General features: G+C 45.0%; 1 protein-coding gene across 4 annotated transcripts in view; it reads left to right on the forward strand.

Annotated features, from left to right (window-relative positions):
- Window positions 1–24,696, forward strand: part of ELP1 (elongator acetyltransferase complex subunit 1) — a 291,962-nt gene that overhangs the window by 240,620 nt on the left and 26,646 nt on the right. For all 4 annotated transcript variants that reach the window (XM_063920051.1, XM_063920050.1, XM_063920054.1 and 1 more), the window contains 8 exons: window positions 1,439–1,524; window positions 3,136–3,281; window positions 10,401–10,524; window positions 13,686–13,783; window positions 13,897–14,098; window positions 14,461–14,522; window positions 15,931–15,993; window positions 23,979–24,039. In XM_063920051.1, the coding sequence (XP_063776121.1) occupies window positions 1,439–1,524; window positions 3,136–3,281; window positions 10,401–10,524; window positions 13,686–13,783; window positions 13,897–14,098; window positions 14,461–14,522; window positions 15,931–15,993; window positions 23,979–24,039 (842 nt within the window). The remainder of the gene's footprint in view (window positions 1–1,438; window positions 1,525–3,135; window positions 3,282–10,400; window positions 10,525–13,685; window positions 13,784–13,896; window positions 14,099–14,460; window positions 14,523–15,930; window positions 15,994–23,978; window positions 24,040–24,696) is intronic.

Here is a 24,696-nt window from a genome sequence, read left to right on the forward strand (position 1 = left end):
TTTAGTCCGTGGTCTTTCCATCTTTCTCTCTCGCTTTTGGCATTTCTCCAGTCGTGGCCTGATCTGAGCCTTAGCCTTTCCTCACTTAAGGTCTAAGTTTTTGCACTTTCTGTCCTCTTCCAATGTCGGTTGGCTCACTTGCCGTACGTTATGACCTTTTTAGTAGGGTATGCTGCATCTACACCCTCCATTTGTGCCTCCGGTTTCTCCGTGGGACTTATTTTTCGTTCTTCGGATTCTTCAGTCGGCACCATTTGAACCACTGGACAAGGTCGAGCTTAAATGGCTTATGTGGAAAATGGTATTTCTTCTATCCATTTCGTCTGCTGAACATGTTTCTGACCTCAGCGCCTTTTCCTGGTGCTCTCCTTTTCTGGTTTTGCATTCGGATCGTGCGGTCCTGCGGACTCGGTTAGGTCACTTGCCTAAGGTAGTTTCCCGTTTCCACATCAATCAGAAAATTGTGGTTCTGGCTTTTTCTGCCTCCTCTGCTTTAGAGGCTACCCTAGATGTGGTGCGGGCTCTCCGGATTTATGTAGACCGGATTAAGGACCTCCGCAGGTCGGACTCTTTGTTCGTCCTCTATGACTCTCACAAGCGGGGATGGCCTGCTACGAAACAGTCTATAGCTCGATGGCTCCGTTTGACTGTCCAGCATGCCTATACGGCGGCTAGTCTTCCGATCCCTGCCGGAGTTATGGCCCATTCCACTCATTGTGTTGGTCCTTCTTGGGCTGCTAGCCGGGGAGCCTCAGCTGAACAGCTCTGCAAGGCAGCTATGTGGTCTACTGCTGCCACTTTTGTCAGTTTTTATGCCTTTGACACTTTTGCGTCCTAGGACGCCGCCTTCGGTTGTTTTGTTCTTGACGCAGTCCAGGAGCGTTCCCACTCCTGAGTGGACAGCTTTTGGATGTCCTATCATCTCTCCCTGTGCCCCTAGTGGACGAAGAAGAAAATAAGATTTATGTTCTTACCTGGGTAAATCTTTTTCTTTGAGTCCATAGGGGGTACATGGCGCCCTCCCTTCACGCACCTGTCCTGCTAGGCATTGTTCCTATGTTAGTGGGTGTGTACAGTTGATGGCCATGCGTGGCTCTGTCTGTATGATAGTCTTCCGTCCTCTTTTCCTCACTCCTGCCGGGGTCTTGCGAACTAAAAACTGGCGGGCCGCGGTCAGTGGGCGGGGTATAGGAGAGAGGAGGACTGCGGGCTGCTGGGAAGAGTTCTGTAACTCTTTGGTGGCCGGACTCAGTCCTCAGCCAGCCTATACCCAGCGTCTCTCGCTGTGCCCCCCCTATGGACTCGAACAAAAAGATTTACCCAGGTAAGAACATAAATCTTATTTTTTTTTTAAATAAACCATATAGTACAGAATGTCAATTAAACTTCAAGTATGCTATTTATAGGAATATCCAATTCCTTTCTGTTATTCACTCAGATATTGCTTATCTATACTTACATCTTATGTCCGGAAAACTACTCCAGAGTTGGAAACTGCACTCCAGAAAGTTCATGAACTGAGAGGTATTTAGTTAATATTTTTTCTATTGAAAGCTCTTTCATTTCTAATTTGTTATAATATCACAAATCTTATGTATATGTAATGTAACTGATTCTGATAACTATGCTGAATTGTATTATTATGGGAGCATGGTGAAAGCAAAATGATGAACTGCAGGGGAAAACAATTACCCTGAAGTCAACTTGCCATATAATCATTAAAAAGAAAAAAAATTAACCATCAAAATGGGAAGTTTTACTTTTTATGATAGAAATGTGAATTTATATATATTTAATGTAACTGGATTTATGCAATTGGCAAAGACACACAAACTCCATGTCATTATTTTCTAGGGTAATATTGGGTCAGATGTACTAAGCAGTGAGAAGAGTGGAGAAGTTGCCCATGGCAACCAAGAGTGGAGAAGTTGCCCATGGCAACCAATCAGCATTGAAGTAACATTTCCAATTTGCATGCTATAAAATTATACAGAGCAGCTGATTGGTTGCCATGGGCAGCTTCTCCACTGGCTCACTACTCCACTCTTTTCACTGCTTAGTACATATCCCCCCAGAGTCATTAAAATTTGCCTGTCCCATAATGCCTTTATAATACATAGCATGGGCTTTTGTTTATTGACTTTTTTAGAAATCGTATCTGAATAGCTGTGATATTAGAACGTTATACAATTTATTCCCTCTCCTTCCCCGAAACTAATCTGCTAATCATGTTACAGCCTTCATGGTGCTCCAGGGCTTCTCCTGTTTCTGTGAGCAAGTTCTTTGTTGGCAGTATTGATACATTGATTTACCCTAAGCTGTTCCTCCAGGTAGTGAGGTTCCTTAGCAAGTGGCAGCGCTGCAGGTGGAGCCGGCCAGGTCAAGCAGATTAGGGAGTCGGGGGAAAGCCGATGCGCTGATAGCATTTTAAGTCCTGCTTCTTCAAAACGGCAGCAGCTGGGGGCAGTTACCTCACCTCCCTAAGGGGCTGCGGAGTCTGCCCTGTCACCCCAGATGCCGCCATCTGAAGGGAGGTGGAGCCCAGAGGTTCCGTGCACTAGCTGCCCGGGGAGGAGGAGTAAGGGGACAATGCTGCTGCTTTACTAGCCTAGTAGCCCAGCACTGAGTGTGGTGCAGCTTACCCTTAGCCTGTACTCTGCCCGAAGCTGCACAGCTGCCTAACAGAATCAGCAGGGTCTGCTGGTGCTGGCGCTTTGTGTTACAGGGGGCGATCGCCATTATCACCCCCTGCTGGATCCGCCAGTGGGCTGTGGGCCGGGGGAAATGTGAGCACAGGCCGCAATAGGCCCCCGGGCCGGACTTTGGTCATGCCTGCTGTATGGTATGATGACAAAACAAGCAAAGCTTTACCAGACACCACTGCATAGGTTTGCTTATAATCTGTATAAAGCAGTACCATACATAGTATATGTATTCCTTAATAATGGACAAAAAACATTTGGAGGTTGGAAAGATTTTAATTCCTCTTGTAAAGGTATAAAGCTGGTAAGTAGAATTAAATGTGCTCCGAGGTAGGTGGTTAATAGTGCATTTGCAGCTATGGTAACTCATTCATTTAATTTTTATGAGTATTTGGTTTTCAAGTCTTACAGTAGATCCTTATTTATTACGTAGAGAACCCACCATCTACCGAGGCTGTCAGCGCAGAGGAAGCACTGAAGTACTTGCTGTTCTTGGTGGATGTCAATGAGCTATATGATTATTCTCTTGGGACATATGACTTTGATTTGGTCATCATGGTTGCAGAGAAGTCACAGAAGGTCTGTCTTTTATATCTGGTCATTACAGTGATAATTCAGTATGTATTTGCAAGTCATGAATGTACAGATTGTTGTTGGAATATAGACTAGTCCGAAACCCACATTTGTCGCTGAAACAGAATTGGAAGATGCTGGCCTTGCACTTGCATTCAGTTCCGTTGGTCACTGGAACATAGGACAGCATAACAGATAGCAATGCTATTGGAAAGTAGCCGTTAATTATGCTGTTTTACAAACCAACTGACTAACAATAGGCCATGGAATTTTCCTTTCTTATTTAATTTATTTTTATCTTTTGACTATCTATGGTATTCCAGAGTACCTCATGGGAGCTGCAATTTAAGTCTGAGAGTGACCAGGAGAATATATATACTAAATAGAGCGCCTGATTTAATTATATTGTTATATAATTGTATCTAAATTTGTTTTACAAACCATCTAACTGACAAAAGGCCGTGGAATTTTCCTTTCTTATTTTATTTGTTGGCTTTTTCATTTAGCCTTATATTTGCTAGGTCTTTCCAACTTGTTTCTGTACCCAATGGAGGCAATTTATGAACACTGCTACAGCAGCCCATGGGGGGTCATTCCGAGTTGTTCGCTCGCAAGCTGCTTTTAGCAGCTTTGCACACGCTAAGCCGCCGCCTACTGGGAGTGAATTTTAGCTTATCAAAATTGCGAACGAAAGATTAGATAAATTGCGAATAGACACTTCTTAGCAGTTTCTGAGTAGCTCCACACTTACTCGGCATCTGCGATCAGTTCAGTGCTTGTCGTTCCTGGTTTGACGTCACAAACACACCCAGCGTTCGCCCAGACACTCCTCCGTTTCTCCAGCCACTCCCGCGTTTTTCCCAGAAACGGTAGCGTTTTTTCGCACACACCCATAAAACGGCCTGTTTCCGCCCAGAAACACCCACTTCCTGTCAATCACATTACGATCACCAGAACGAAGAAAAAACCTCGTAATGCCGTGATTAAAATACCTAACTGCTTAGCAAATTTACTTGGCGCAGTCGCACTGCGGACATTGCGCATGCGCATTAGCGACTAATCGCTCCGTTGCGAGAAAAAAATAACGAGCGAACAACTCGGAATGACTCCCCATAACAAGTCGTCACAGGGTCTTTCATTTTCTAAAGAATCTGATTGTCCGCTGTAACCCACAACTTTAGTTTTAGCACAATTACCAATGTACCCCTTTTTATAAATGCCTGATTTTGTTCCCGTCTGCAGGCTACTCATTTAATGCTTATTTCTCTGACGTCCTAGTGGATGCTGGGAACTCCGTAAGGACCATGGGGAATAGCGGCTCCGCAGGAGACTGGGCACAAAAGTAAAAGCTTTAGGACTAGCTGGTGTGCACTGGCTCCTCCCCCTATGACCCTCCTCCAAGCCTCAGTTAGATTTTTGTGCCCGGCCGAGAAGGGTGCATGCTAGGTAGCTCTCCAGAGCTGCTTAGAGTAAAAGTTTTAAATAGGTTTTTTTATTTTCAGTGAGACCTGCTGGCAACAGGCTCACTGCATCGTGGGACTAAGGGGAGAAGAAGCGAACTCACCTGAATGCAGAGTGGATTGGGCTTCTTGGCTACTGGACATTAGCTCCAGAGGGACGATCACAGGTTCAGCCTGGATGGGTCCCGGAGCCGCGCCGCCGGCCCCCTTACAGAGCCAGAAGAGCGAAGAGGTCCGGAAAAATCGGCGGCAGAAGACGTTCCTGTCTTCAATAAGGTAGCGCACAGCACTGCAGCTGTGCGCCATTGCTCTCAGCACACTTCACACTCCGGTCACTGAGGGTGCAGGGCGCTGGGGGGGAGCGCCCTGAGACGCAATAAAACATGTTTTAAACCTTATATGGCTAAAGAAATGCATCACATATAGCTCCTGGGCTATATGGATGCATTTAACCCCTGCCAGTTTTCCTAAAAAAAGCGGGAGAAAAGGCCGCCGAAAAGGGGGCGGAGCCTATCTCCTCAGCACACAAGCGCCATTTTCCCTCACAGCTCCGCTGGAAGGACGGCTCCCTGACTCTCCCCTGCAGTCCTGCTACAGAATCAGGGTAAAACAAGAGAGGGGGGGCACTAATTGGCAGAAAATACATATACAGCAGCTATAGAAGGGAGAAACACTTATATAAGGTTATCCCTGCATATATATAGCGCTCTGGTGTGTGCTGGCAAACTCTCCCTCTGTCTCCCCAAAGGGCTCGTGGGGTCCTGTCCTCTATCAGAGCATTCCCTGTGTGTGTGCTGTGTGTCGGTACGATTGTGTCGACATGTATAAGGAGGAAAATGATGTGGAGGCGGAGCAATTGCCTGTAATAGTGATGTCACCCCCTAGGGAGTCGATACCTGACTGGATGGTCGTATGGAAGGAATTACGTGACAGTGTCAGCACTTTGCAAAAAACTGTTGACGACATGAGACAGCCGGCAAATCAGTTAGTGCCTGTCCAGACGTCTCAAACACCGTCAGGGGCTCTAAAGCGCCCGTTACCTCAGATGGTCGACACAGACCCAGACACGCATACTGACTCCAGTGTCGACGGTGACGAGACAAACGTAATGTCCAGTAGGGCCACACGTTACATGATCACGGCAATGAAGGAGGCTTTGAACATTTCTGATACTACAAGTACCACAAAAAAGGGTATTATGTGGGGTGTGAAAAAACTACCCATAGTTTTTCCTGAATCAGATTAATTAAATGAGGTGTGTGACAAAGCGTGGGTTTGCCCCGATAAAAAACTGCTGATTTCTAATAAATTATTGGCATTATACCCTTTCCCGCCAGAGGTTAGGGCGCGTTGGGAAACACCCCCTAGGGTAGATAAGGCGCTCACACGCTTATCAAAACAAGTGGCGTTACCGTCTCCTGATACGGCCGCCCTCAAGGAACCAGCTGATAGAAAGCTGGAAAATATCCTAAAAGGTATATACACACATACTGGTGTTATACTACGACCAGCAATCGCCTCAGCCTGGATGTGCAGCGCTGGAGTGGCTTGGTCGGATTCCCTGACTGAAAATATTGATACCCTGGATAGGGACAGTATATTGTTGACTATAGAGCATTTAAAGGATGCATTACTATATATGCGAGATGCACAGAGGGATATTTGCACCCTGGCATCAAGAGTAAGTGCTTTGTCCATTTCTGCCAGAAGAAGTTTATGGACACGACAGTGGTCAGGTGATGCGGATTCAAAACGGCATATGGAAGTTTTGCCGTATAAAGGGGAGGAGTTATTTGGGGTCGGTCTATCAGACCTGGTGGCCACGGCGACGGCTGGAAAATCCACCTTTTTACCCCAGGTCACCTCTCAGCAGAAAAAGACACCGTCTTTTCAAACTCAGTCCTTTCGTCCCCATAAGGGCAAGCGGGCAAAAGGCCACTCATTTCTGCCCCGGGGCAGAGGAAGGGGAAAAAGACTGCAGCAAGCAGCCTCTTCCCAGGATCAGAAGCCCTCCCCCGCTTCTGCCAAGTCTTCAGCATGACGCTGGGGCTTTACAAGCGGACTCGGGCACGGTGGGGGCCCGTCTCAAAAATTTCAACGCGCAGTGGGCTCACTCGCAAGTGGACCCCTGGATCCTGCAGGTAGTATCACAGGGGTACAAATTGGAATTCGAGACGTCTCCCCCTCGCCGGTTCCTGAAGTCTGCTCTACCAACGTCTCCCTCCGACAGGGAGGCAGTATTGGAAGCTATTCACAAGCTGTATTCCCAGCAGGTGATAATCAAGGTACCCCTCCTACAGCAGGGAAAGGGGTATTATTCCACGCTGTTTGTGGTACCGAAGCCGGACGGCTCGGTGAGACCGATTTTAAATCTGAAATCATTGAACACTTACATAAAAAGGTTCAAATTCAAGATGGAATCACTCAGAGCAGTGATAGCGAACCTGGAAGAAGGGGACTATATGGTGTCTCTGGACATCAAAGATGCTTATCTCCATGTCCCAATCTACCCTTCTCACCAAGGGTACCTCAGGTTTGTGGTACAGAACTGTCATTATCAGTTTCAGACGCTGCCGTTTGGATTGTCCACAGCACCACGGGTCTTTACCAAGGTAATGGCCGAAATGATGATTCTTCTTCGAAGAAAAGGCGTCTTAATTATCCCTTACTTGGACGATCTCCTGATAAGGGCAAGGTCCAGGGAACAGTTAGAGGTCGGAGTAGCACTATCTCAGGTGGTGCTACGTCAGCACGGGTGGATTCTAAATATTCCAAAATCGCAGCTGATTCCAACAACACGTCTACTGTTCCTAGGGATGATTCTGGACACAGTCCAGAAAAAGGTGTTTCTCCCAGAGGAGAAGGCCAGGGAGTTATCCGAGCTAGTCAGGAACCTCCTGAAACCAGGACAAGTGTCAGTGCATCAATGCACAAGGGTCCTGGGAAAGATGGTGGCTTCTTACGAAGCGATTCCATTCGGAAGATTCCATGCAAGAACGTTTCAGTGGGATCTGCTGGACAAATGGTCCGGATCGCATCTTCAGATGCATCAGCGGATAACCCTATCTCCAAGGACAAGGGTGTCTCTCCTGTGGTGGTTGCAGAGTGCTCATCTTCTAGAGGGCCGCAGATTCGGCATTCAGGACTGGATTCTGGTGACCACGGATGCCAGCCTGAGAGGCTGGGGAGCAGTCACACAGGGAAGAAATTTCCATGGCTTGTGGTCAAGCATGGAAACGTCTCTTCACATAAATATCCTGGAACTAAGGGCAATTTACAATGCCCTAAGTCAAGCAAGGCCTCTGCTTCAGGGTCAGTCGGTTTTGATCCAATCGGACAACATCACGGCAGTCGCCCACGTAAACAGACAGGGCGGCACAAGAAGCAGGAGGGCAATGGCAGAAGCTGCAAGAATTCTTCGCTGGGCGGAAAATCATGTGACAGCACTGTCAGCGGTGTTCATTCCGGGAGTGGACAACTGGGAAGCAGACTTCCTCAGCAGACACGACCTCCACCCGGGGGAGTGGGGACTTCACCCAGAAGTCTTCCACGTGATTGTAAACCGTTGGGAAAAACCAAAGGTGGACATGATGGCGTCTCGTCTCAACAAGAAACTAGACAGATATTGCGCCAGGTCAAGGGACCCTCAGGCAATAGCGGTGGACGCTCTGGTAACACCGTGGGTGTACCAGTCAGTGTATGTGTTCCCTCCTCTGCCTCTCATACCCAAAGTACTGAGAATCATAAGAAGGAGAGGAGTAAGAACGATACTCGTGGCTCCGGATTGGCCAAGAAGGACTTGGTACCCGGAACTTCAAGAGATGCTCACGGATGACCCGTGGCCTCTACCTCTCAGAAAGGACCTGCTCCAGCAGGGACCTTGTCTGTTCCAAGACTTACCGCGGCTGCGTTTGACGGCATGGAGGTTGAACGCCGGATCCTGAAGGAAAAAGGCATTCCAGATGAAGTCATCCCTACCCTGGTCAAGGCCAGAAAGGATGTAACCGCAAAACATTATCACCGCATTTGGCGGAAATATGTTGCGTGGTGTGAGGCCAAGAAGGCCCCTACAGAGGAATTTCAACTGGGTCGTTTCTTGCATTTCCTGCAAACAGGACTATCTATGGGCCTAAAATTAGGGTCCATTAAGGTTCAAATTTCGGCCCTGTCGATCTTCTTCCAAAAAGAACTGGCTTCAGTGCCTGAAGTTCAGACGTTTGTCAAAGGGGTACTGCATATACAGCCTCCTTTTGTGCCTCCAGTGGCACCTTGGGATCTCAATGTAGTGTTGAGTCTCCTAAAATCACATTGGTTTGAACCACTCACCACTGTGGAATTGAAATATCTCACATGGAAAATGGTCATGCTGTTAGCCCTGGCTTCAGCCAGGCGTGTCTCAGAATTGGCGGCTTTATCATATAAAAGCCCTTACCTAATTTTTCATTCAGACAGGGCAGAACTGAGGACTCGCCCTCAATTTCTCCCTAAGGTGGTTTCAGCGTTTCACATGAACCAGCCTATTGTGGTACCTGCGGCTACTAGGGACTTGGAGGACTCCAAGTTGCTGGACGTAGTCAGGGCCCTGAAAATATATGTTTCCAGGACGGCTGGATTCAGAAAATCTGACTCGCTGTTTATCCTGTATGCACCCAACAAGCTGGGTGCTCCTGCTTCTAAGCAGACGATTGCTCGTTGGATTTGTAGTACAATTCAGCTTGCAGGCCTGCCACAGCCAAAATCTGTAAAAGCCCATTCCACAAGGAAAGTGGGCTCATCTTGGGCGGCTGCCCGAGGGGTCTCGGCTTTACAACTTTGCCGAGCAGCTACTTGGTCAGGGGCAAACACGTTTGCTAAATTTTACAAATTCGATACCCTGGCTGAGGAGGACCTGGAGTTCTCTCATTCGGTGCTGCAGAGTCATCCGCACTCTCCCGCCCGTTTGGGAGCTTTGGTATAATCCCCATGGTCCTTACGGAGTTCCCAGCATCCACTAGGACGTCAGAGAAAATAAGAATTTACTTACCGATAATTCTATTTCTCATAGTCCGTAGTGGATGCTGGGCGCCCATCCCAAGTGCGGATTGTCTGCAATACTTGTATATAGTTATTGTTACAAAAATCGGGTTGTTTATTGTTGTGAGCCATCTTTTCAGAGGCTCCTACGTTTATCATACTGTTAACTGGGTTCAGATCACAAGTTGTACGGTGTGATTGGTGTGGCTGGTATGAGTCTTACCCGGGATTCAAGATCCTTCCTTATTATGTACGCTCGTCCGGGCACAGTATCCTAACTGAGGCTTGGAGGAGGGTCATAGGGGGAGGAGCCAGTGCACACCAGCTAGTCCTAAAGCTTTTACTTTTGTGCCCAGTCTCCTGCGGAGCCGCTATTCCCCATGGTCCTTACGGAGTTCCCAGCATCCACTACGGACTATGAGAAATAGAATTATCGGTAAGTAAATTCTTATTTTTATTTCCTACACCATTTGACACTTTAAAAGAGTTGGCCTTTATTGTACATCTCCACTGCATAAGATAGTAAGCCCCCAGTTTCTTCTGTATTGTAGGAAGGATCCTTATTACCCCCCAAAAAATAAAAAAAATAATATTCTCCAAAGTCACTGATGTTTTTCAACCTTTCATTCATTTTTTATATATTTTGACTTAGGACCCAAAAGAATATCTTCCTTTTCTCAATACATTAAAGAAAATGGAGACTAATTATCAAAGATTTACCATTGACAAGCACCTTAAAAGATATAAAAAAGCTCTGGGACATCTCAGCAAATGTGGTAGGTAATAGCTTTGTTTGGTTAATAAGTCAAGAACTGTAAGAAATATATATTTGTATTTGGGTGCGGGGTAAACTCTGCAATGACTGATTCAATTTTGATGGGGTTTTCACTGAAATGTTCCTTGAGATTCTCTTAGTAACAGGCTATGAATCATCTCGCTGTCATGTTAATTGCCTAATTAGCAAACAAAATGAATAGTGTGAGGACATCTTGTGGCCAAAAAGTAAAATACACACACCACATGTATATATACAACACACATACCACACTTATATATACAGCGCACACACACAGTATATACAGTATACCATGTGGTCTTAGCTACATCGAGCCAGATCAACCTGCATTAGGTCGACATGGTCAGAAGGTTGAAACGGTCAACAGGTCGACATGACAATGATCGACACAAGTTGATTTGTTTTATTTTGTAACTTTTTTTTTAACGTTTTCATGTTACCATCCACGTGTACTACGTTTAGGAATGGTAACCTGTGCTGGTCGCAGTAAGGCACCTTACCTACGCTTGCTACGGGAGGGAGTGCAGTACAATAATGGGAGCTTTTAGTAGGGCACAAGTGAAAAAAACCCACAGTAACAAAACCTGTGTTGACCATTTCCATGTCAACCGTTTGGGATCGACTTATTGACTGTATGCCTTCTTACTGTAGGCAGTGCCTGCTAGCTACCCGCACAAAGCAGCACAACAAGTCGGGATTCAGCCATAGCTGCAAAACAACTGCAGGGGCAGACCAACGCACAATGCCATAGGCAGCCAGCTATAAAAAGTATGTTTTATAAAAAAATTTTGATTAAAGTCAACTCAGCATGCAGTAAGCTGATTGCTGTTAGGGGTGCTTGTGCTGTGTGCTGGCGGGAAGAGGGGTGATTGGTGATGGGAGTTTCTGTGATCTGTGCTGCTGGGTGATGGGTTCTGGTTCAGAGGCGGAACAGCGGCAGTGCAGCCGGTACATTGCACCTGTCGTCCCCCCCCCCCCCCCCCCCCCGCAATAAAGGGACCTGCAACCGGCAGCAGTATAGTAACTGGGAGGGACCCGTGGTGGCAGCGTCATTAGTTTAAAAGAAAAGTGATGAGATCAATCATCACCCTTCAAGTTGGTGCTGCTGTGACTGTCTCTCTAGCTAGTCTCTGTCGGCTGCTAGGGGACACCGACAAAAATCTTGCCTAGGGCATCAAATTGCTTAGGGCCGGTTCTAACTGTAGATGTAATGAACCAAACCTGAGCGTCACATGGGTAATGGGGGGTGGGGTAATGGAGCACCCCCTGCAATTTATGAAAGTGTTAAAAAAAAATTATTCAAGTGCAGCAACTCGCCGATTTGGGTCATGTGCCTTGCTGCCCCCCTGTGAATCCACCTATGCATGTGTACATTGTTGCTGCATCACTGCCACCATCACACACAAGATGAGACGTGTGCAAGTGAGACAAACTCAAGTCTACATCTATAGTGCTCCTGGTCACGTAGGCACTGTGCAAGCAGGCTCCTTATGCGTTGGACGTGTCCATACGATCTTTAAGAATTTTCCTATTACGAAATCTTCACACTTTTAAGATATGTTTTTATTTTTCACCGTCATTTAATTGTTAAAATAAATATTACTCAAATAATTAACTAGAAGATATTAAGACAGATGAGTGAACTAAAAAAATGTGAAAGATGAAAATGTATCATTGAATAAAATTAATAATCAGCAGCAACGGGTAGCTAGTTTCTAACATAGAACTGTATTGTAATATTGTCTCAGCTATGCTTATACAGGTTGAGTATCCCATATCCATATATTCCGAAATACGGAATTTTTTGAGTGAGAGTGAGATAGTGAAACCTTTGTTTTCTGATGGCTCAATGTACACAAACTTTGTTTAATACACAGAGTTATTAAAAATATTGTATTAAATGACCTTCAGGCTGTGTGTATAAGGTGTATATGAAACATAAATGAATTGTGTGAATGTAGACACACTTTGTTTAATGCACAAAGTTATAAAAAATATTGGCTAAAACTACCTTCAGGCTGTGTGTATAAGGTGTATATGAAACATAAATGAATTGTGTGAATGTAGACACACTTTGTTTAATGCACAAAGTTATAAAAAATATTGGCTAAAACTACCTTCAGGCTGTGTGTATAAGGTGTATATGAAACATAAATGAATTGTGTGAATGTAGACACACTTTGTTTAATGCACAAAGTTATAAAAAATATTGGCTAAAACTACCTTCAGGCTATGTGTATAAGGAGTATATGTAACATAAATGCATTCTGTGCTTAGACTTAGGTCCCATCACCATGATATCTCATTATGGTATGCAATTATTCCAAAATACGGAAAAATCCGATATCCAAAATACCTCTGGTCCCAAGCATTTTGGATAAGGGAGACTCAACCTGTAACTATAAGTACTGTGTGTCAGAAGCTTTGAATACCACACTCTATGCACACCATTAGGAAGGTTCCCGAACTGTTTGAACACTTGCAGGGTTACTAGTGATCTGCATGTGTAGCTGACAACAGGACATTTTACTCTGGCCATGTTTGTTGCCATAGCAGCAGCAGTAGTTCCTGAGTAATGCTGCCTATACACCTAAAGATTTATAGTCCGATCTGGACGGTTGGAATGAAAACCTGGTAATGGATGAGCGCAAATGACAGTGGGCCATTTGCTCCTAAATGCCGTAGAACTGACAAAAACAGATGTGGATTTAACCAATTTGTCTGATTGACCATTTGTGTCTATTTTCCAGTATTTGAGAGCAAATGGTAAATTGTAATTTGCTCTTATCCTTTACCAGATTCTCATTCCAACCAGCCAGATCTGACAATAAATCTGTAGGTGTATGGCCAGCTTAAGATAGCTTCACCAAGCAGAGTGGTTTTGCAATATTGTTATCTGCCATGTATTTTATAATATAACTGATTCTAATTTATTGACTTGACCACCATGTAGCAGAGATGTAGTTTTTGTTTTCTCATGACTTTTGTGACAGTTAATGTTTTGGAGGCACCTCAATATGTTCAGAGATGTTTACCATATTCCGTGTTGTGAAGCCAACCATGGTATATCCATTTCATAGTGAGTATAGCGTACATGTACATTAGTTTGAATCAGCTTAATTGATTATTTTGTCACATCAGGCCCAGAACATTTCATTGAGTTTTTGAACTTGGTTAAAGATCAGAATCTATACAAGGAAGCCTTAAGACTATACCCAGTTACGTCTGATGAATATAAGGTTAGTAGCGTCTCAATGTATGGGAAAATTTGCATTTGTTGTTTTAAAATTGATTATGTCTATAATATAAATATTATGCACTTTAACAAATTACAGATCATTTTGTTTTTCAGTCAATTAATGATGCTTATGGAGATTATTTACATTCAAAACATCAATATGAACAGGCTGGTCTAGTCTTTGCTCGCTGCAACAATTTTGAGAAGGCTCTGGATGCTTTCATTGCGTCTAGTAATTGGCAGCAGATCCTGTGCATGGCTTCCCAGCTACAGTACTCAGAGGACAAAATGGCAGCTCTGGCTAGAATTGTAGCAGGTGAGTGATACCCAGATAATGCGAAACATAGAAGGAAAATCTGCGTAGCCTGCAGTTAGCATTTACCTAAAGTTTATAATGTTGTCTAAGGGGCACATAGTTTATTATCATTGTAGTGTAATATCAGATCGAAAACAAATATAAATGATGAAAGAATAAGAGAAATGTGAGGTAGAGTCTGCTGATTAAACTAGTGGTGTGAATAAAATAATTTTTTGGCAAAAAAGACCCCTGACGCTAACAGACCTGGACAGGACCAGTCAGCTCCCTCACACCAGGCCGCTTCCACTATGTAACGTATTGAGGCTAGATGTATGAGGACACATCTGTATGTCCACTGTTGTTTTCCTCTTGTCTTCTAGGCAAACTGGTAGAGCATAGGAAGCATGAGAATGCAGCAGTACTTTTAGAACAATATGCTGAGGTACTGTATCTTCCCTTTTCCCTCTACTGTTGTTATGTTGGACAAGTTTACAGTATATGTTGAATGTACAATACATTTTATTTTTATTATAGTTTATCACATTTAATAAACTACAGTAAATCAAGGAAGCCACAGGAGCTTCAAGCAGACATGGGCCAGCAAACACATGAATTGTATACATGCTCATGGGACCTGTGTAGTGTGCTGGAATCATTGTTGTTTGTGTAGATGTGGGCTAATAATTGTTAATAAAGTCCATTTAATAATTACATGGCAATTTATAAAACATGAGGTGTAAGCTAAACATCAGGAATGATACCTCTTTGCCACGGACCATGCCAGATTGCCGGTACACACTAGAAAGATTAATTGAACGGTGGAAAAATCACTGTTCTGTCCCTCATTAATATGCATGACGCCGCTTGTGACATCGTCCGGATGGCCGTGTAGCATGGCAGACCGGAAGATGTATGCAACCCACAGAGTGCACAATTGAGCGTACACATCAGACGATATACATTATCCGTCTTTCCAACACGGCAAATCGTGTTGATATTGGTTTGATGTGTACCCTCTCTAAATACGGGTTAGAAATATGGCCTAAGACGATAAAATACTATCACAAGTCTCAGTGGTAAACAGTAAATCAATAATTTGGTTTGCAGCACTGGGTAGAATTACATGGGATACATAGCCATTGTGTTGTAGTAACTTTGTAGGCATGGTTTGTGTAATGTATGTACAGTTATTGCTTTAAACTACAGTTGTGTATTTGATTTTGCCATGTAGGTGTGATTGTGGAATGGGGGCAGCATAGAAATTAGCTATAGTGTATAAATTTGCTTTATTTAAGCAATGATGGTGGAACTAGGACTGCATGGGAGCCATATTTATTTATTTAGACTATTAATTATGTTCAGTTTGCCGGATGTAGATACGATGTATATTCACATCAGTTTAGTGGACAAAAACCTAAAAAGGCCAGCATGAAAATACATATTCAGCAAATTATACATTTGGTATTTTCTGTCTGTTAATTTGGTCATGTTCCAATTATAGTAATAACTGTTGCTTTCATATAAATAAACGTACAGAAAACAAAGCTAGCTCACACAAAAGCCCATTATTATTATAGAAGTCAAACATAAATCCTTGTTTCTATCCTCTCACCATTCCCCACACTCACTGTTACATTCTCACCATAATCCAGAAAACCAACATTTATTAATACATTTAATACTTTGCACTTTGACCTCTTCACACAGTCCAGTTGGTCAGCATGTCTGTGTCTCATGCCATCATATAATGTCTGTATAGAAATCTAATCCTTTTAGAGCTATAAACTTGATATTGTAGGAACAGGAGCTAAAGTACAATCTGACTGTAACAATGATGCACTATGTTTTAGGATTATGAAGAAGCAATTATTTTGTTGCTGGATGGAGCTCTGTGGGAAGAGGCCTTGCGTCTGGTAATAATAATAATTTTATTTATATAGCGCTCTTTCTCCAATAGGACTCAAGGTGCTTTACAGACACATAATACAGAGGATTTGAGTAATACAGCAATAGATCAGCCACACAGACATAAAAGAAAACTTTAAGCACAAAGAAAGCATAATGCATGATTGGTGTAGGCATTTTGGGTAATAACTTCCAAGGGTGGTGTATTCCACCCTCACAAGGTACCAGGTGCGGCAGCCATCTTGGGTGTACAGCGGAGGTTTACCCAGGGTGGAATAGTCCACCCCTAGAAGAGATGACACAAAATGGGGGTGATTTCAGATTCCTACAGTTCACAGTAGGGTTCCAACAAAACCACCAGGTCCATGTATTTTTCATCCCATCCACAAGCGTACCAGATGAGGCAGCCATGTTGTGCTCACTTCAAAGTTTACACTGTGGGAGGTGAGCCATACAAGGGCCCAGTACATATATGGGAAAACTGACACTAATGTAGTAGTATGATGTACCCTGTATGTAGGGCGCAATGGTAGGGTGTGCAATCAGTGGAGGTAAACATTACAGGAAAAGCACACAGTAGTGTGGAAGAGAGAAAAAAAACGGGGGGATAAACAATAGCAGGTAACCAGTGGCAGAAGGAAAATTGGGATAACATTATTTTGATAAGATCATAGTATGGGTGGGTTTGAGAATGTGGGTGGAACACTCAGGACCAATGGAGATGTCTCTGCTGAGCCTGGTCCTGTTGCTCTCCCACCACAATTCCCTGCTCATCTTGAGGGTTGATGTTCTCAGCTAGAGAGGTGGTAAGCCTGGTCCTGGAGTTCTCATGGTAGAGGTGAGGGGAGGCCACATAATGATCCCGAGTTTTGTGGTTGTAACGCAGTCCTTCTGTTATCTTGTTGGTTTGTTTGCCTTCTGTTTTCCTTCGGTTTAACACAGGTATAACACTGCTATTGATTTTAGCTGCCACTTTATAACTAGCCACTTCATATACTAGGCACTGCAGCGTCCTAAAGGACTGGCGTCCTGACCTATACGAATAAAACTTTAGTGAGGCAGTTGAAATAGTCTGCCGTATTATTTACCGAATAAAACTTTAGTAAGGCAGTTGAAATAGTCTGCAGTAATATTTACCAAATAAACTTTAGTAAGGCAGTTGAAATAGTCTGCAGTATTATTTACCGAAATAAAACTTTAGTAAGGCAGTTGAAATAGTCTGCAGTATTATTTACCTGTTGACGAGATGGAGAGACAAGGAGTCAATTTTGATATCAGTTGAAGATGTAACTAATGACATACAGGTATAACACTGCTATTGATTTTAACTGCCACTTTATAACTAGCCACTTCATATACTAGGCACTGCAGTGTCCTGGTAGTATTGTTTAAAAAGATTTCTTCCCTATGTAAGAACTGTATTGCGACACTATATTTTATATGTATGCTTGCCTAGAAGTATGTTTACATTGATGCTTTTTAATAAATTGGTAATGTTAGCATAACCTCGTCACAGTAATATATTTTATTATTGAAGTATTATTATTATTATTATTATTAATAATAATAATAATAATAATAATTATTATTATTATTATTATTATTTCTCTTACGTCCTAGAGAATGCTGGGGTCCACATTAGTTCCATGGGGTATAGACGGGTCCACTAGGAGCCATTGGCACTTTAAGAGTTTGAGTGTGTGGGCTGGCTCCTCCCGCTGTGCCCCTCCTACCAGACTCAGTTTCGAAAATGTGCCCAGAGGAGCCGGTCACAGCTAGGGGAGCTCTCCTGAGTTTTCCTAGTAAAATGTTGTTTTAGAGTTTTTTGTTTTACAGGGAGGCTGCTGGCAACAGCCTCCCTGCAGCGAGGGACTGAGGGGGGGAGCAGTGTCCGCCCTGCGGGGTCTGAGCCACTGTCTCCGCTGACTGGACACTGAGCTCCAGAGGGGACCGCTCGCCCCAGCAGCATGCCGCCACCCCCTTGCAGAGCTGAAGAATCGGTGGCGAGTGAGACACCGATCCCCCTAGCAAGCGGGGGGTCGGTGTGAAGATGGCTCAACGGTACATGGTGCGGCGCTGCGAGGGGCACCCTGAGCCAGCGCTACACCCTACACTGGTCCAGAAGCCTGTCGGGATCCCAGGATCTCAGCCAGCACTAAATCCTCATGCCAGTATAAGCAGAAGAAGAGCGGGAAGACAGCGCCATTTTGTGGGCGGAGCTTCTCCTCAGAGCAGACCCAGCAGCGTTTCAACGCTATTTTCCTGCCTGCACAGCGCTGACCAGGAAAGAGGTCCCTCCACAGCAACTCCAGCTATCTGTAAACGGTACCAGGGGGTTGTAGAAGGGGGGAGGCTGCAATACGACTGTGTATCCTATTGAGGTGCACAGTCAGCGCTGACAAGGGGTCTCCCTTTAGTAAAAGCGCTGTGTGTGGGTCGGCTCCAATCTCTGTGTCTCTCTTGCCATTCTTGGGGGTGGGGACTCTGTCTGCCCTCACCTGTGTGTGTGTGTGTGGAGTGTTTGGTGGTCTCCTTCAGCTATGTCCAGTGACACTGTGTCATATGCTGCGGAGGATATGTCCTCACAGGATGATCCCATTCCATGTAATCAGGATAGCACTGGTTTAGCACAGATTCCAGCAAGGGAACCTGATTGGTTTTCCTCTATCTAATCTTGGATTACTCAGATTTCTGACAGGTTTGCGAGTAATGAGTCTGCAGCCCAGGTATTACAGAACTCCATGGCAGTATGGCCCGATTCTGGTACCTCAGGACGCCCCGCTATATACACCCCATAAACGTGCGCTTGTTAACATCACGCAAGATGACACGGATACCGATTCTGATACTACAGACGGTAATCAGGATGTGTTGTGGGTGTCTGCCTCTCTTGCAAAGGGGGTGCAATTAATGATAGAGGCTATCAGGGATGTGTTAAATATAAATGATACCACACCTGAGCAGGTTGAGGAGGCTTTTTCACTGAAAATAAGAAAGCCTTGCTAACCTTCCCTGCGTCAAAGGAATTGAATGCTATGTTTGAGAAAGCATGGGAAAACCCGGAGAAAAAATTCCAGATCCCTAAAAGGCTCCAGGTTGCGTTTCCTTTCCCTGAGGAGGATAGGAAAAAATGGGAAAACCCGCCTATTGTTGACGCATCTGTGTCCAGACTCTCAAAACAGGTGGTTTTACCTGTTCCAGGATCTACCGCCTTAAAGGAGCGGGGTGATAGAAAAATTGATAATACACTTAAATCAATGTACACTGCTTCAGGGACCATATTACGTCCCACTATTGCTAGTGCATGGATTGCAAGGGCTATAGTAAAGTGGTCGGCTACCTTACTAGAGGATTTTGATACGATGGATAGAGGGGATGTTGAATTGTTTTTGCGTAACATTCAAGATTCAGCAGGTTTTATGGTAGAATCCATGAAAGACCTAAGTTCCATGGCTGCGGGGATCTCTTCCATGTCTGTTTCAGCTCGTTGGGTACTGTGGCTGCACCAGTGGTTTGCCGACGCGGAATCCAGGAAAAGTGTGGAGTCCCTACCCTACACAGGTCAGACTCTCTTTGGGGAAGCTTTAGATGCGTGGATATCCACGGCTACAGCAGGTAAGTCTCCGTTTCTTCCCTCAGCTGCTCCTGCTCCGAAGAAATACTTCTCTTCATCAGCATCTCAGTCCTTTCAGCCTAACAAACCTAGAAAGGCCAAACCGTCCAATACCTTCTTTAGGGGAGGTCGAGTTAAATCTAAGAAACCTGCTGCTGCAGGTTCCCAGGAATAAAAGCCTGCTTCAGGTACGCCATGGGTCCTCCGCATGATGGTGGGCCGCGCGGCCTGGAGGTGGGGCCGGTGGGGGCGAGACTCAGACAGTTCAGTCACGTCTGGGTATCGTCCGGCTTGGATCCCTGGGTGATAGATATTGTGTCCCAGGGATACAGGCTGGAATTTCAAAATCTCCCTCCTCACCGATTTTTTCAAATCAGGCTTGCCAGTTCTACTGGCAGACAGAACTGTACTACAGGAAGCTGTCCAGAAGTTGTTGGAGGCTCAGGTCATTGTACCAGTTCCTCCTCATTTACAAACCACAGGTTACTATTCGAACCTTTTCGTGGTACCAAAACCGGATGGTTCGGTCAGGCCCATTCTGAGCCTAAAATCACTGAACCCCTTTCTAAAGGACTTCAAGTTCAAGATGGAGTCTCTCAGGGCGGTGATATCAGGTCTGGAAGAGGGGGAATTCCTGGTATCCCTGGATATCAAGGATGCGTACCTCCACATTCCGATTTGGCTGCCGCATCAGGCTTATCTCCATTTCGCATTATTGGACTGTCATTTCCAGTTCCAGGCCCTGCCATTCAGCCTCTCAACAGCATTGAGAGTGTTCACCAAGGTTATGGCAGAGATGATGGTTCTCCTCTGCAAACAAGGGGTGAACATCATTCCATATCTGGACGATCTGCTGATAAAGGCTTCGTCCAAGGAGAAGCTGTTGCAGTCCATTGTTCTCTCAATGCACCTACTCAGAGTCCACGGTTGGATTCTGAATCTACCAAAGTCACATTTGGAACTGAGCCAGAGGTTGTCTTTTCTGGGAATGATCCTCGACACAGAAGTGCAGAGGGTGTTTCTTCCGCAGGAAAAGGCGTTGGTGATACAAACAATGGTCTGGGACTTCCTGAAGCCAGCCCGGGTGTCAGTTCATCACTGCGTTCGCCTTTTGGGAAAGATGGTGGCCTCTTACGAGGCTCTCCAATACGTGAGGTTCCATGCTCGGGCCTTCCAACTGGATCTTCTGGATAAGTGGTCAGGATCTCATCTCCACATACACCAGAGGATTCGTCTGTCGCCAAAGACCAGGATTTCACTCCTCTGGTGGCTCCAATTGCCTCACCTTCTGGAGGGCCGCAGGTTCGGGATTTAGGACTGGGTCCTTCTAACCACGGATGCGAGCCTTCGGGGCTGGGGTGCAGTCACTCAGGGGGAAACATTCCAAGGAAGGTGGTCAAGTCTGTAAGCCGGCCTGCCCATCAACATCCTGGAACTAAGAGCCGTCTACAATGGTCTTCTTCAGGTGGCCCATCTTCTAAGAAATCGGGCCATTCAAGTGCAGTCGGACAATGTAACGATAGTGGCCTACATAAACCGACAGAGCGGAACAAAGAGCAGAGCTACAATGTCAGAGGTGACAAGAATCATCCTCTGGGCAGAAATACACGCGTTGGCGCTCTCAGCAATCTTCATTCTGGGAGTAGACAACTGGGAAGCAGACTTTACTCAGCAGACACGATCTCCATCCAGGGGAATGGGGTCTCCATCGGGAGGTGTTCAAGGAAATTATAGACCTTTGGGGGTTACCCCAAATAGACATGATGGGCTCTTGTCTCAACAAGAAGCTTCAACGCTATTGTTCCAGGTCGAGGGACCCACAAGCAGTGGCAGTGGACGCCCTGGTGTCTCCGTGGGTGTTTCCGGTCGGTGTATGTGTTTCCACCTCTTCCGCTCATTCCAAGAGTTCTAAAGCTCCTAAGGAGATCAAGGGTTCAGGCGATCCTCATTGCTCCGGACTGGCCAAGGCGGGCTTGGTACGCGGACCTTCTGAATCTTTTGCAGGAAGAGCCGAGGCCTCTTCCTCTTCGGGAGGATCTGCTGCTGCAGGTACCGTTCGCCTATCAAGATTTACCGCGGCTACGTTTGACGGCATGGAGGTTGAACGCCTGATACTAGCTCGGAAGGGCATTCCGAAGAAGGTCATTCCTACCCTGATACAGGCTAGGAAAGGGGTAACGTCTAGACATTACCATCGTATTTGGAAGAGATATGTTTCTTGGTGTGAATCCAAGAAGTTTCCTACGGTGGAGTTTCAACTTGGACGGTTTCTCCTCTTCCTGCAAGCAAGTGTGGATATGGGCCTGAGGGGATCTGTGAAGGTTCAGATTTCGGCCCTCTCCATCTTCTTCCAGAAACAATTGGCTGCCCTCCCTGAGGTTCAGACTTTTTTGAAGGGAGTTCTGCACATCCAACCTCCCTTTGTACCACCTACGGCGCTTTGTGACCTTAACGTGGTGTTGCAGTTTCTCCAGTCGGATTGGTTTGAACCTCTACAGGAGGTTGAGGTCAAATTTCTTACTTGGAAGGCGGTCACGTTGTTGGCCTTAGCTTCTGCTAGACGTGTGTCGGAATTAGGGGCTTTGTCCTGTAAAAGTCCTTACTTGATCTTCTACGAAGATAGAGCTGAGCTCCGGACACGTCAGCAGTTTCTTCCGAAGGTTGTGTCAGCATTTCATATCAACCAACCTATTGTGGTGCTAGTAGCTACTGACTCCTCAATTACATCAAAGTCCTTGGATGTTGTAAGGGCTCTGAAGATATATGTGAAGAGAACTTCTCGTCACAGAAAGTCGGATTCTCTGTTTGTCCTATATGATCCCAAGAAGATTGGGTGACCTGCTTCTAAGCAGACTTTCTCACTGGATTCGGTTCACTATCCAGCACGCTTATTCTACGGCAGTACTGCTGTGTCCAAAATCTGTTAATGCCCACTCTACTCGTAAGGTGGGGTCTTCCTGGGTGGCTGCCCGGGGTGTCTCAGCATTGCAACTTTGCCGAGCTGCAACTTGGTCTGGGTCGAACACATTTGCAAAGTTTGACAAGTTCGATACTTTGGCTTCTGATGATCTGAAGTTCAGTCAATCAGTTCTGCAGGAGCCTCCGCGCTCTCCCTCCCGTTCTGGGAGCTCTGGTACATCCCCATGGTACTAATGTGGACCCCAGCATCCCCTAGGACGTAAGAGAAAATAGGATTTTGGTTACCTACCGGTAAATCCTTTTCTCATAGTCCGTAGAGGATGCTGGGCGCCCGCCCAACGCTTCGTTTTCCTGCAACCGTTATCTGGTTCAGCATGACTTTGGTTAGTTATGTATTGCATTGTTACTTGGTAAGTAATGTTTCAGCTGTTGCTGAGTTTTCAAGCTAAGCTAGCTTGATGTGCCTTGTATGTGTGAGCTGGTATGAATCTCGACACTATCTGTGTTAAATCCTTCTCTCGAAGATGTCCGTCTCCTTGGGCACAGTTTCTAGACTGAGTCTGGTAGGAGGGGCATAGAGGGAGGAGCCAGCCCACACACTCAAACTCTTAAAGTGCCAATGGCTCCTAGTGGACCTGTCTATACCCCATGGTACTAATGTGGATTCCAGCATCCTCTATGGACTACGATAAAAGGATTTACCGGTAGGTAACCAAAATCCTATTTTTGATATTAGTTAAAATAGTTGATTGCAGCACAGCGTTGTTTTTTTGCACGGGTATGGGTCGCTGGGTCTACTCAACTTAGGTCGACAGTTATTGGGTCGACCATGGCAGGTCGACATGCATTTGGTCAAAAGGTCGACATGGGGTTTTGGACTTTTTTTTGGTGTCGTTTTCTTCGTAAAGTGACAGGGAATCCCAATTAGTGCACCTTGTCTCCTCGCATGGCTCGCTTTGCTTGCCATGCTTCAGGCGGGTTACCGTTCCCAGTTGTAGTCCATGTGGATCGTCAAGTATGAAAAAGTCCAAAAAATGTAAAAAAACTAATGTTGACCTTTTGAGCTGTCGACCTAGTACATATTGACCATGTCGACCTAATGCATGTTGACCTTCAGTGGTCGATCTAATGACTGTCGACCTAAGCTGTGTCGACCTAATGACCGTATCCCTATTGCACATTTTCAAATTTGGATATATTGAAATCTAAAAAGTTATTTCCTGTGAAATAAAAATTGTTGTGTGGACACAAACCCTTGTTTTTGAGTTTAGTCTCTGATTATGGTCCACTTGCTGCAATTCAAACTTTTCAACAAGTAATCTCAACAGTGGCTTGGGATGGACATGCAGCCTCGGAAGGCGTGGCTTGTTTTTTTATGTAGAAGGAAGTTGTTAATGAATTATCTAACAAACCAGCAATATAAATCATACAGAATTGTAAACGTTAATCTGTTTTTCCTAGATACACAAATACAAACGTCTTGATATAATAGAGACAAATGTGAAACCTGCAGTAATAGAAGGTGAATAAAGTTTTTCTTTTATTTGATTAACAATCCATGTTATTTACATATGTGTGTGTGTGTGTGTATGTATATATATATATATATATATATAGGTACTTGCACACTCCCATAATGTTTCCACGTAGGTGCTCCCTTAATTCTGTTACTGATTGGTCCAGAGCAAATAGAGTTCATTGAAAAAAGGGCACTCAGTGATTTCTTTCAAAGCAAACACGTCTTATTTATTTTCACCCAAGCGGGGCTCTCCAACATGTCTCAAACCGGTGGCTCAGCTTAAAACATCCATAAAGTCACTTTTAGAAAAAAATCACAGCACTCATTGTACCTAAAATTCAGCATAACGTTGATGTTATAAGGCAGAGTTAAAACTTATCCGTCTGTCGATTTCAGTCAATAAATGACCGTTAAAGACCTCAACATCTGAACATCACCACCCTGTGTCAGATGGCTCCTGGCTGCTGCGGTGGTGATGTTCAGATGTTGAGGTCTTTAACGGTCATTTATTGACCGAAATCGACAGACGGATACGTTTTAACTCTGCCTTATTACATCAACATTATGCTGAATTTTAGGCACAATGAGTGCTGTGATGTTTTTTTAAAAGTGGCTTTATGGATGTTTTAAGCAGAGCCACCGGTTTGAGACATGTTGGAG

The sequence above is a fragment of the Pseudophryne corroboree genome, chromosome 1 (assembly GCF_028390025.1).
Source record: "Pseudophryne corroboree isolate aPseCor3 chromosome 1, aPseCor3.hap2, whole genome shotgun sequence".
In the NCBI taxonomy this organism is placed as follows: Eukaryota; Metazoa; Chordata; class Amphibia; order Anura; family Myobatrachidae; genus Pseudophryne; species Pseudophryne corroboree.